Consider the following 13,478-nt stretch of genomic DNA (forward strand, 5'->3'; position numbering starts at 1 on the left):
GAGGCGCGTTCCACCGCGCAGCCGGCCACGCCGCACCACGCGCCGCCGGAGGGCCGCGCGCCGCCGCGCCGCGGCACCCCGCGCCCGCGCCGCGCCCGCCCGCGAAGGAGAGACCCGCGTCGCCCCCAACGCGCGGAGGAGGAAGAGCAGGGCCCCGCCGCCGCCGGCGCCGGACAGGCGAGCCCGGCCGTGCCCCCTGGCGGCGGCGAGGGAGGAAGGAGGAGGAGGGGAGACCGGAGGCGGCGGGATCTGGGCGCCCGCCCCGGCCGCCTCGCGGGTGGCGGCGCGGGCGGGAGGGGGAGCTTTGGACTTCTTTTGTTTAGGGCTTCTTCTATTTTATGTTAATATCGCGGTGCTTGCTTTCTTTTCATGTATCCAGCCTCGCTAACGAGTTAGCACAGATGAACAAGGGCTGTCTAATTCAAAACTTCGGTTTACCAACAGATGAATGAAACTATTTTTCCTTTCACTACTACATACATATGCAGGCGTTAGCACAATAAAATTCACAACTCCATGATTTTGTTTATGCCATAACTGCTCTCTGCTTGATGAGTTTGGAGCACAGTAATGTTTCACCAGTTTCAAAATCTTAAAGAAATATGGTTTAGTTTGGCATAAATTATGTGTTAGCGACTACCATCAAATGGGGATATAAGTGCAGAACTATCTACTCAAGAATAAGGGAAGAGTTTCGTACAAAAAATGAATAGGAGAAGAAGAAGAAGAAGAAGTGAAAGATAAAGCTATCATGAAGAGAAAATATCTTTTGGAACCTGTTCTTGCCATCCTCCCCTTCCCGGAACTTCAGGAACTCCAGGAACTTCTTAGGTTGCATCGAAGGTGGAAGAAGCAACAGCATAATATGATCGAGGTAACCTAAGAAGTTCCTGGTGTGCTATTATGATCGAGGTAATCATCAACTCCAGGAACTCGAAAAGGAACCCAATGAAATGAATCGAATGGAGAATAGCACACCAGTTCGCATGCCACTCTTACCCTGATTAACTCGATCATAAGCGCTGTGCAAAGATCGACTTGCCCCTGCACAAACATCAAATTAGGATAGTTAACAGAAAGCACCCCTGGAGATATTCTATAGGTTGATAGGCTCCACCAAGAACTTCAAATATACTTGCGCACCGACAAGAGGCAGGAACATACCCCTACTGCACATTATTCTTCGTTAGAAATTCCGATGAGGCGATGCACGAACCACCAGAGGTGACATAAAAACATGCCACCTTTTGACCTGATGCGCAGTAGTACCACACTGAATTGATCAATGATCATCACAGTTAGATAAATCCCAACTGGAGCAGTCTCTTGTGAACAACCTCTTGATTGTGTGCTACAAGTCTACAAGTGTCCTGATGCTAAAACAGAGTTCAAAACTGAGCAGAGTAAGTGCTGCTTCATGGTTAGTTAACATAATTGACGGCGCAATGTTTCCATTACCACCCCCGAGTAACAAGTGAACTTACTATATGAAAATTACCGTAGAAGAATTGTTCTATAGTTCCGGGCTTAAAAAAAAGCATTTTTCTGCTACTATGTTAAGCTCTAGAGCAGAGCTGCATGACATTGTTCTAATGTTAAGTTTCAACGTAGCATCAATATTTCAACAAAAAGATTTTGGTCGGGTCTCACCAAAAAAATACTATATAGCATGCTGTGCTAGCAGTTTATAGACGTTCCTTCCAAAATTAGGGTTGATGGATACAGTAGGACTAGCCGGACAACTATTGCTCCATCGCACGAAGAGCTGCCTTTCTGCATGCCATGTGACTTGTGTTCTGTGATGTGTATTAATACCCTGAACTTTTGCGCCTTCTTCCTTTTGTGAAAATGATGTGTAGAAAGAAGAAGCCCTCATTTCTGGACATGCAACCTGATGGCTCAGTGTTTGGAGGCGATTGCTGGGGAGGCTCAGTGGATGTATCTCGGCAGGTAAGTAGCCAGGTAGGCACGTACAACTTCGTGTGGATGCCAAGGACCGAGGCCTGATGACTGAAAGTGAAACATTCATCATATAATGTGATGGCATTTCGCATCGGCTTCTGTTGTGGGACGATATTTGATGTCCATTTCCATTCGTTTATCGATTTTGGCGGTGCCATCAGAAGTGGCCAGATTGTCTGGGGCCTGTTTGGAACATAATAATTTCACAGGAGACACAAAAAGCCCTCCAAAATCCGCACGCAAATCATTCATTCCCTATAAGAGGTCTAAGGCTACCAGATCAATGATTTCGCAATTTGGATGGACAAAGGAAACTGTGGTACAGTTACCTTACAATTATTTGTTGTTGATGTTTGAAAAGACTTTTGTTATCGATATGACTTCTATTAAGAACCTAATGTGCGAGCATGTCCTAAATGGATTCGAAAGTGAAAAGTGGACACAAATCTAAAGTTTCCTAGTCTCCTAGATAGTGTAGAATCTACTGAATAATGAACAGGCTGCAGACTCCTCGTGAATAAGTGTCCTGAAGTTGTCCCACCATTTCTCGGTCTGAATCTGGAAAGAGCCCTTTTTCCTGCCAAGCCAGTACTTATCATGCCAGGTGATCATCTCAGGTCTCCCATGCCATGATAAAGTACCCCTTTTGTCTTTGAATTTTCCTTGGCCTAATTATTCCAGTTACTTGGGTGCCACAGGAAATCATAATGATATACTTCTAATTATCATGTATGTACCCCCTCGCATCGCCACAGGAACTCCCTCTCTTGATGCACCGTACGTATACATGGCAAGGCTGCGTGCCGATCCAGTCAGCGATGAGATCGGAGTGCAGGGAGTTCTAATGAAAACCGTGCCGACTTAGGTCATGGAGGACGACGACGACGTCTCCGATGTCGTTTCCTTGTTAAGACATCGTCGTTGCAGGTTGCGTCACCACACTCGGGATGTTTCGGGGGAAACCTTAGATCTGGGTCTCCCGAATCAGATGATGACGACATCTATCTTCGATACAATGCTCCCTCCTGGGGGCATCATTTTGGAGCAGGTGTTGGCTAAAGGGAACAATAGGTGGAGCAGTGTTGCATCTTCAACATTAACGACAGGCGGTCTCGGTGACATAGCGCAATTGGGTCTCGATGCTGGACGCGTGTTGATGGGCGCGCGCAAGAGGGTGGCACTGTCTGGCGCCATGGTGGTGTCGACAGCAGAAGGGTTTGGCAAGGTCAGTGCATGGGTCACTCCTGAAGATGGAACGGCGGAAGATGGCAGCGACAGAGTATAAAGCGTGCGCATGTGGTGCGTGTTGTGGGTCTGCTAGACCGGTTGGTGCTCCTGGCTAGCCGGCGGGTGGCTTGGTTTGCCCACCGAATTACTTGATCTGCGTTGGCGCGAGGTCAAGGCACATCATCAAGCTTGGGTGCCATGGGCATTAAGTGACATAGGAGTAGTCGCCCACTGGGTAAAAAAAATGCTTATGATCTCACAATGCTTCTTTTAGGGTATGATCTCACGATGTAATTGTCACTCTTATGATACTTTGGTAAACAGATTCAAATGATTTAATTGACTACAATGGTTGGTCATCTTTTGGTTTTTTATTTACCAGAAATTATAAGTTTATTTGCAGTATGTACGTAGAATCCAAGCATCAGCCTCCTTGTAAGCACAACAATGTAGATGAAAGACAGAAAAACTCTGATGAATGTTTTCTTTCCTATGTAATAATCCGATACACCATGAACGTGAGAAACAAACGTTTCTTAAAGACACTGACTAAAACAGTGGAGGTTTGATAGCAAGGCCATGAACAAAACAACAGCGAGTTGTTTTATAGCACACACCTTAACTAATTATCTTTTCAGAGAGCAGGGAAGCTTGCCAAATCTGTGTTGATTACCCCAGCATCTTCAGCTCATGAATACGTAACCAGTCGTCTCAACTTGCAGCGAAGTCACAGACCACGAGTCTAATACATTTGGCACTTTGTGACCTGGTAAATTGCGAAATAATCCATCACTGCCTTGAGTATTTAATAACATATACAGCAGGATGATCGATGGTTCAGTTCAGATTAAAATTATTTACTTACCCTCTGCATAATGGTTGATTGTCTTGTTCTATAAGCAGGGAAACTTGGGGTTCAAGTTCCAGGCTTCCAACCCATCGGTGGTTTCTTGGCATACAGGGAAACTTGTGTTCCAAGTTCTAGGCTTCCAACCAATCGGTGGTTTTCTGAATTTAGTATCTCATTGGCATGCTGCAAACTGATGTAGTGTCATATGTCAACAGATTTTAATTAAAAAAAATGTCTGGATGGAAGTTTCAGGGACACTTCCCTGAAACCTCCAAACTCAGTATTAATTTATCCATGTGGTATACCATCAGAATGGGACTTCTCAGCTATATAACATCATTGAACGCTGGAGCGCCTCCTATTTCTGTGCATCCATTTGTTCAAGACATACGAGCTTGTTAAGTTCTAGCTTTACTTGTTGTAGAATAAGTACCAGAGAAATGGAGCCGCAGGAAGGAAGGAAAGGGATACCATCTCTGCTGTCCTCGCAGGGGGAGTGCATCGCCACCAACATCACGCAGGTGCCTACTTTCTCTGTATATAGTCATTATTCCTTCACTGTACAAAGCTTGTTATCTTTAATCTGCAAGTAAATTCTATGCCTTCCAGCTCATTGGTTGGACACCACTGATAGAACTGAGAAACATCACTGAGAAAGACGGCATAGGTGCTCGGCTTATTGGGAAGATTGAGCCGTACCAGCCCCTTTCCTCTGTGAAGGATCGGAGTGCTCTCAGGTGGCTGCTCTTTTTACTCCCTTCCGAGGAAGACATTCTTCACCTCAAATGTACCATACATAACGTCACGAGTTTCGACAACAATATGAATGAATGAAACTTTTTGCAGATTGATCGAAGATGCAGAGGAGAAAGGCTTGATCACACCTGGCATCACAACGCTGCTGGGGGTCATGAGTGGTAATCTCGGCATCGGCGTGGCGTTCATTGCTGCTCAGAAAGGATACAAGTTCATCGCCCTCATGCCTGCTAAACTCTCGCTTGATAAGCAGATACTAATGCGATTCCTTGGCGTAGAAGTGGTATTAGTTGGTAAGGACCTGAGGTACCATGACCCTCATATCACGTGCCAGATGGTAACATCCTTGTCTCCTGCAGATGCTGTACAGCATGGATTCAAAGCTTTACTCGATAGGGTAGAACAGATGAAGAAGGATGTGGAAGATGTGTATGTTCTAGATCAATTCACCAACCCTGCAAATCCCGATGCCCACTTCAGATGGACTGGTAAGTGGTAACACAATCTATTTGAACTAAATTGGATGCAGTAGCAGTAGCGTTTGAGTAACTTTAGATTGTTTGACTATAAGGCCCAAAACTCAGTCGAAGACTATGAACTGACTAACTTATAAGATGTTGAAATAAATTGATGGATGATATGCAATAAATGTTGCTATGTGGTGTTGGCCTCTGCAGGATCACACTTCCATGCAACGTTCTACTCTTTATTTGTATTTTATTTTATTTTTGAGATTCCTGACTAAAAAAAGAACCTCGGCACTAATGCATCGAACTAAATATGTCCTTAGGACCTGAGATATGGAAAGATACAGCAGGCAAAGTGGACATATTTATAGCTGCTTCAGGTTCAGGCGGCACCATCACAGGCGTGGGGAGGTATCTCAAGACGAAGAACCCATTTGTAAAATTAATATGCGTTGAACCAGCTGAAAGTCCAGTGATTTCAGGCAAGAAACTACTACTACTATGATAAATATATTGAATAAATGATACTCCTGCTAGACATGCTTGGCTATGCTCATCAGTAACCTGGCTACCTTTCTTGGATTGTAACTCAGTAAGACCTTCCCTGCCTATGATCTGTAGGTGGCGAGCCAGCCTTCCACAACATCCTAGGAATAGGGCCAGGTTTTGTCCCAGAAATACTGGATAGATCCCAGATAGATGAAATTGTAACAGTAACTACTCAAGAAGCTATGGACATGGCTAGAAGGTTGGCAAGGGAAGAAGGGTTGCTTGTTGGCATATCTTCAGGCGCAAATGCAGCCGCCTGCTTAAAGGCAAGCTCTCTTTTTCAACAGTCTAGGATCTTTTCTCATTTGCAGATGCTACAGTGAATGCTATATAAATCCACTTATTATGCAGTCCTCTGATTCGGGTACTTCCTCATAGGTTGCATCAAGAGAGGAGAACAGGGGAAAGATGATTGTGACAATGTTTTCCAGTGGTGCAGAGAGGTATCTGAATTCAGAGCTCTTTGCGCAGGTGAAGGAAGAGTGCGTCAACATCAACATGACCTTCTGATGTTCAGGTCGAGGCAATGACAGCTTAGGGATGATCCAGAAGGGTAGTCTTATCATAATACCAGATACTGTTTAATAATTAAGAGATGAAAGAAAACACGCTAGTGTCATAAGTACAAACCATATGGTTGCAGGTTACAGAGGATAGCGGTATAATACTATGGTTGAGGAATCACCTCAAACACACTATGGTTGATCCATCATGAGCCCTCATTTGTACTAGCCTTACGCTTGTATGAAGGATGACATGGTGATATAGACCAACCCATTGCATTCCTCGAAGTGAGTTAAGTTCAGAGCTAGAATCTCATGGTCCATTCGGTATTAATTACTAAAACCAAACACCCATACTTGTCCATCACCATACTGTTGATATAAAAGAAACATTTTTTTTGTAGTATAAAACAAATCAAATTTACTGAGACATCCAGTTAACCTTCTGGTATTCTGCCCAACATGCAACGACGAGGGTGACCCTAACTGTCACATGACCTAGCATGGTTACATAGTTCCAACTTCCATGGCTGGGATCACTTGAAGCAGGGCCGTCCTCAGAAATTGGGGGCCCTGCGCGTCTGCAATTAGGCCCTAAGTATGGAAAAGGTAGTTGTAGCTGTGTGCATCGCAATGATGCAGAGGCCAGGGATTAAGCCTCCTTTTCGGGAAAAAGAGAAAAATTATTTATCATGCTAGTAATACAATTTTATGCAAGAATTATATCTTGCCAAAAGGCAACTCTTCGAACCCTTAATAATTACTCCCTCTGTAAACAAATATAAGATGTTTTCAGAGGGAGTACTAAACTAATTTTTACTTGAAAAGCGGCATCCTTCTGGCATTTAATTACACAGTTTCTTCCACCTAGTTGCTGCAATTGTCAACTGGGAATAGAGGAAATAATACCAGGCGAGTTCGACGGATATCCATGAAAGAATAGGGCAACATTATTGCTAATGTGATTCTCTAAGAGCAACTCCATCAGGGCCCCTAAACACAGCCCCCAAACAGTTTTGGGGGGCTAAGGCCAAAAAATCGGCTCCAGCAAGGCCCCTACTGTTTGAAAGGAGGTTAAACCAAAAATTCAGCTTCGGCAGGACCCCTACTGTTTGAAGGAAGATGCCGGATGAGTCCAGGAATAACAAAAAGCTTTCATCTCCTGTTTGAAAGGAATCTCGACTAGTCTTATGAAGAGAGGAGGAAACCTTGAGTAGCGTGGCCAGGAGACCTGCTGGTCAAGCGAGTACTCCAAAATGTGTGGATGCCCCCCCACCCCACCGTGGCCCATCTTCTTTATTGACGCGTCAATGGCGGGCTTACGCCTGCCTGAACATATATTAATAATCACCAGCCAATTAGAAAAGCAGAGTAGAGATACAAAGAGGGGGGAGGGGGCTACAAGGACAGGGTGATAATTAAGCTAAAATCTCGCAGTGATACAACATGGAGCCCGAGTCCCTCTCTAACCAGAGCCCAGTTCCTCTTCCTTCCAACCAAAATCCAGCTTCTTCCTGTTCTTTACAACAATACTGGTATTTCTGCTGCCCAAATCTTGCCTATACAGTGCACAAACCAATCTGGTGATGAACTCCAAATCCTACTGGGACCAAAAATCCATGGATTCCTCTTGCTTTCAACCAAAATGCTCCAGCTTCTTCCTGTTATTCACAATACTGCTGTCTCTGCTGCCCAGATCTTCTTGCCTACAGTTCACAAACCAATCTGGTGATGAACACCAAATCCTTCTGGGACTCGAGAGATATTGGGGGAGATCACCTGTGCTTGGCAGATGGAACCTCACTTCTTCTAACCACTGTAAATGGGGAGGAGTTACATGCAAAGATGGTTTGGTCACTGCCATTTCCCTTCCACGGCAAACCTTTAGGAAACCAATCCCACCGTCCCTTTGCCTCCTCAAGAATCTTACCTACTTGGACCTCTCCTACAATAACTTCTCCACTTCATTCCCTACCATACTCTACAATTGCTCCAATCTGAAGTACCTAGACCTTTCCAACAATGCCTTTGGTGGGAAACTCGCAGCTGACATAAACAGTTTATCAGCAAAGCTCGAGCATCTCAACTTATCAAGCAATCGTATCATGGGGGAAATTCCACCATCGATTGGATGGTTTCCAAAGCTCAAGTCGCTGCTCCTCGACACCAACCAGTTTGACGGAAGTTATCCAGCAAAGGACATCAGCAATCTGGCCAACCTCGAGGTGCTGACACTAGCGGAAAATCCATTTCTGCCAGCTCCATTTCAAGTTGAGTTTGGCAAGTTGACACGTCTCACATACTTGTGGCTGTCAGGTATGAACATGACAGGTGAGATCCCTGAGAGCCTGTCAAGCCTCACAGAGCTCAGTCTGTTGAGTGTGTCAAATAATATGCTGCAAGGCACAATTCCGACATGGGTATGGCAGCATAAGAAGCTTCAGTACTTGTACATGTTTGCCAACAGTTTCACAGGCGAGATTTCCTCCAGTGTCACCGCCGTAAACTTGGTAGAGCTTGATGTGTCCTCAAACAATCTGACAGGGACAATACCAGATGACTTTGGTAGGCTCATCAACCTTACCATGTTGTTTCTCTACACGAATCAACTTCATGGGTCAATACCGCCAAGCATTGGGTTGCTGCCGAATCTCAGCGATATACGGCTATTTGAGAACATGTTATCTGGTTCCCTTCCACCAGAGCTTGGTAAGCACTCACCACTAGGTAATCTTGAGGTCTGCAACAATAACCTCTCGGGCGAGCTGCCAGCTGATCTTTGCTCCAACAGGAAGTTATATGACATCGTTGTGTTCAATAATAACTTTTATGGAAAGCTTCCACAATCGCTAGACGGCTGCTACCGGTTGAACAATTTAATGCTGTACAACAATCATTTTACTGGAGAGTTCCCCAAGAGCATCTGGTCAGTGGTGACAAATGAGCTAACGACAGTTATGATCCAAAACAACAATTTCTCTGGGACCTTTCCTACCCAGCTTCCATGGAACTTTACACGTCTTGAGATGAGCAATAATAGATTCTCTGGTCCCATTCCGACTTTAGCAGGCAAAATCGAAGTATTCAGGGCAGCAAACAACTCTCTTTGTGGCGAAATTCCCTGGAATTTGATGGGTATTTCACAGGTAACAGAACTTGACCTTTCTGGAAATCAAATTACTGGATCAATACCCATGACAATTGGAGTGCTAAAGCTCAATGCACTTAATCTAAGTGGAAATCAGATATCTGTACTATACCTGCAGCGTTTGGATTTATGTCAGGGCTAACCATCCTTGACCTCTCCTCGAATGCGCTATCTGGCGAGATCCCAAAAGCGATCAATAAGTTGAAACTGAACTTTCTAAACCTCTCCATGAATCAACTCACGGGGGAAATTCCAACATCATTGCAAAACGAAGCATATGAGCGAAGCTTCCTCTTCAATCCAGGCCTCTGTGTCTCATCAAATAATTCCATCCCTAATTTCCCAATTTGCAGTGCAAGAGCAAATAACAACAATGATATCTCCAGGAGGCTTATAGCCCTCTTTCTTGTTCTTGCCAGTATCATGCTTGTGGGTTCAGCAGTTGGTGGTTTCTTGCTATTAAAGAGGCAAAAGAATACCCAAGATCCTCTATCATGGAAGCTGACCCAGTTCCATGCACTGCATTTCACAGAGTATGATGTTCTTTCTGGGCTCTGTGAGCAGAACTGGATTGGAAGTGGCAGGTCTGGCAAGGTGTACCGAATTAGTGTTGTGGATGGAGAAGGTGGTAGTAGAATGGTGGCTGTTAAAAAGATATGGAACGCCCAGAACCTTGACAGCAAGCTCGAGAAGGACTTCCTTGCAGAGGTCCAGATATTGGGTGAGATCCGGCACATAAACATTGTCAAGCTGCTCTGCTGCATCTCAAGCTCAGAGGCAAAGCTTCTTGTCTATGAGTACATGGAAAATGGTAGCTTAGACAGGTGGCTCCATCAGAGGGATAGAGTTGGTTCACTGGCACCTTTGGATTGGCCCACCAGATTGCAAATTGCCATCGACTCGGCAAGAGGTCTCTGCTATATGCACCATGATAGTTCACCCGCCATAGTGCACTGTGATGTTGGTAGAATCAAGTACTCTACCAGGTCTAGGGCGTAGGTGGTAAGGGAAGGATGGAGGGGGACGTGGCGAGGAACGGGCGCGCCGGCGGCAGGGCGCCGTCGCGAGCTAGGAGAAGGGTGGCGGCGGTTAGGGCTGTTGGCGGCTAGGGTTTCCGGCTCCTCAGGGAGCCGGACAATAGGAGATAATATTCTTCTTATTGCCTGATCTGAAAAGAGTCTTACAACTTATATTTATAACCTAGATAACTTGCACACGAATTAACCTAAGATAACCTGTGGGCTAAGATTGCCCGATGGGCCTTCCATATGACAGGCCGGACATAACACTTCTCCCCGTCTGCACAAACAGCTCGTCCTCGAGCTGTAAGGTGGGGAAGCGCTTGCTTGAACTCCTCGAGGTAATCAACCAGCGTCAAACACCTTCTCGACATCTGGGGCGGCCAGGTCGGCGGCGACGGCGTCCTCCGGAATGTAGTCTGCCACCTCCAGGTAGAAGAGTCGCGGGCAGGCGTGGCCGGGCTTGTAGGGTTCGTTGCAGTTGAAGCACAACCCTTGGCGGCGACGCTCGAGTATCTCAGCTGGGATGAGCCGGCGGAACGGGCGCCCCGCGGTCGCGGCGAGGGGTGCCGCAGAAGCCTGCACAGGCCGACCCTGCGCGGAATCCGGTCCGGGTAGCGACCCGGCAGTCTGGGACGGTGATTCCTGCTGGATGGCCACCGCGCGGCGCTCGAACGCGCGGGCGGAATACATGGCCGACTGGAGATCCTGGGTGGTCCGGCAGACCGCCCACAAATAACTCGGCGCGCTGGGTTGCGGAGACGCCCGGCGCGTGGCACGCCAGGGCCTGGAAGCGGTCGGCGTAGTCCTGCACCGTGGATGTGAAAGATAAGCGGCCGAGGGCCGCCAATCGGCTCCCGCGGATAGGAGGCCCGAACCGGAGGAGACAGAGCTCCCGGAAGCGCTCCCATGGTGGCATGCCGCCCTCGTCCTGCTCGAGGGCGTAGTACTAGGTCTGCGCCGCGCCTCGGAGATGATAGGACGCGAGCCAGGTACGATCCGAAGCGAGCGTCCGCTGCCCTCGAAAGAACTGCTCGCACTGGTTGAGCCAGTTGAGGGGGTCCTCCGTGCCCTCGTAAGTGGCGAAGTCCAGTTTGGCGAATCAAGGGGGTGTTGGCCCACCGTGCCCGGGGGCGGCCGCAGTCGCCGCCAGCGCGTATGCTGGGTCGGGAAGCGCTGGGGCGTAGTTCGCCGAGCTGGAGGGGTGATCAAACCGCAGAGAGGGCGTCGGGTGTTCCAGCGCCGTGGAGTAGACCGGGCCCGGAGACGAGCCGGTCGCCCAAGCGGGGATCGGCGATGGTGACGGTGGAAACTGCACCTGGTGCAGGGGCCGACCCGTAGCCCTAGGCGCGGGTGGTGGTAATGTCGATGGCGGCGGCGCCTGGTGGATCTGCTGCACCGGCGCCTGCGGCGTGGGGGCCGGCGGTGACGCCGGAAGAAGCTGCTGGGTCTGGCCCCCCAGCGGCGCGGTGGAGGCTGGCCATGCTGGCCACGGCTGTCCCGCAGCCGAGTAGTGCGGCAGCAGCGGCGGCGGCTGGGACGCCCCTCCGTAGGGCGCCTGGAAGGCCGGGGCGGGCCACTGTAGCGGCGGCGGCCCGTAGGCGGTGGTGCTTGGTGGCGGGGGCTGGTTCCGGGCGAGGTAGAGGGTAATACCCCTGACCGCCTGGACAAGCTCCCGCAGGGTGCCCGACATCTCCTCGGGCGAGAGGAGCGGAGGCGGGTCCGCCGTGATGGTGATGGGCGCGGTGGTGATGGTGGTGCCGGATGCGATCTCCGCCATCGCGGTGGCAGTGGCCGGCGGCAACGAGAGCGGGGTGGAGGTGGATGGTAGCGGCGGTGATGGAGATTGTGACATGATCGGCCTGGTGTCTCTGGATACCAAATTGGTAGAATCAAGTACTCTACCAGGTCTAGGGCGTAGGTGGTAAGGGAAGGATGGAGGGGGACGTGGCGAGGAACGGGCGCGCCGGCGGCAGGGCGTCGTCGCGAGCTAGGAGAAGGGTGGCGGCGGTAGGGCTGTTGGCGGCTAGGGTTTCCGGCTCCTCAGGGAGCCGGGCAATAGGAGATAATATTCTTCTTATTGCCTGATCTGAAAAGAGTCTTACAACTTATATTTATAACCTAGATAACTTGCACACGGATTAACCTAAGATAACTTGTGGGCTAAGATTGCCCGAAGGGCCTTCCATATGACAGGCCGGACATAACAGATGTCAAGTCTGCCAATATCCTTCTGGACCCCGAGTTCAGAGCAAAGATAGCTGACTTCGGGCTTGCTCGGATTCTTCTCAAAACCGGAGATCCTGAGTCAATTTCTGGCATAGGTGGTACCTTTGGCTACATGGCACCAGGTAAGAAATAGAAATGCAGACTCAAACTAGTATATATTTAGGATGTACCATGTGCTAATCGCAGACTAGCTTTTTTGCAGAGTACGGATACCGGCTTAAGGTGAATGAGAAGGTCGATGTCTACAGCTTCGGAGTGGTCCTGTTGGAGCTCACAACGGGGAGGGTGGCAAATGATGGAGGCTTGGAGTACTGCTTGGCAGAATGGGCATGGAGACAGTATCAAGAGTATGGCCTGTCAATTGATCTTCTTGATGAAGACATTCGAGATCCAGCCAACATTGAAGATGCATTCGCAGTGTTTACGCTAGGTGTGATCTGTACAGGTGGGCAGCCTTCAGTGCGGCCATCAATGAAGGATGTGCTGTACGCTCTTCTCCGGTTTGAACATAAATCCAGGGAAAGAAGCCCGCAGCATGTTGTCTCTGAAGAAATGTCACTTCTAGAATCCTAGACTAACTGAAGACGTAGAGGAATAACGATATTCCAGTTGATGGAGTATAATATATAGAATTTCCGGGTGCAAATGATGTACTAGGTGATTTTCTGTTTCGCTCTTTCACATGCTAGTTTACCTTATCCATTTTGTGTCGACATAAAGCTTGTGAAGTGTATAAGTATTTTTTTGACCGGAATGGCAGGTGCTCTG

General features: G+C 48.2%; 1 protein-coding gene, 1 long non-coding RNA gene and 1 pseudogene across 5 annotated transcripts in view; 2 read left to right on the plus strand and 1 right to left on the minus strand.

Annotated features, from left to right (window-relative positions):
* Positions 1-536: 536 nt before the first annotated feature.
* LOC119316689 overlaps positions 537-13,478 on the minus strand; it is a 16,716-nt gene continuing 3,774 nt past the window's right edge. Inside the window, exons 2-7 of one of the 4 annotated variants that reach the window (XR_005153185.1) lie at positions 4,511-5,157; positions 4,345-4,403; positions 4,055-4,229; positions 3,807-3,955; positions 1,165-1,273; positions 537-1,044 (exon numbers count right to left, since the gene is read on the minus strand). This is a non-coding gene — a long non-coding RNA (uncharacterized LOC119316689). Of the gene's footprint in view, positions 1,045-1,164; positions 1,274-3,643; positions 3,956-4,054; positions 4,230-4,344; positions 4,404-4,510; positions 5,158-13,478 lie in introns of those variants that run through there. The other 3 variants (XR_005153186.1, XR_005153187.1, XR_005153184.1) reach the window with 3 other exon arrangements.
* Positions 4,413-6,616, plus strand: LOC119316687 (cysteine synthase-like). Its single transcript, XM_037591048.1, has 7 exons — positions 4,413-4,560; positions 4,649-4,776; positions 4,886-5,088; positions 5,155-5,283; positions 5,586-5,744; positions 5,884-6,077; positions 6,190-6,616. Exons 1-7 carry the CDS (start codon positions 4,480-4,482, stop codon positions 6,319-6,321), a joined length of 1,026 nt encoding a protein of 341 aa, XP_037446945.1. The 5' UTR covers positions 4,413-4,479; the 3' UTR covers positions 6,322-6,616.
* LOC119316688 overlaps positions 7,588-13,478 on the plus strand; it is a 9,452-nt pseudogene continuing 3,561 nt past the window's right edge.

The sequence above is a fragment of the Triticum dicoccoides genome, chromosome 6A, assembly GCF_002162155.2.
Source record: "Triticum dicoccoides isolate Atlit2015 ecotype Zavitan chromosome 6A, WEW_v2.0, whole genome shotgun sequence".
NCBI lineage: Eukaryota > Viridiplantae > Streptophyta > Magnoliopsida > Poales > Poaceae > Triticum > Triticum dicoccoides.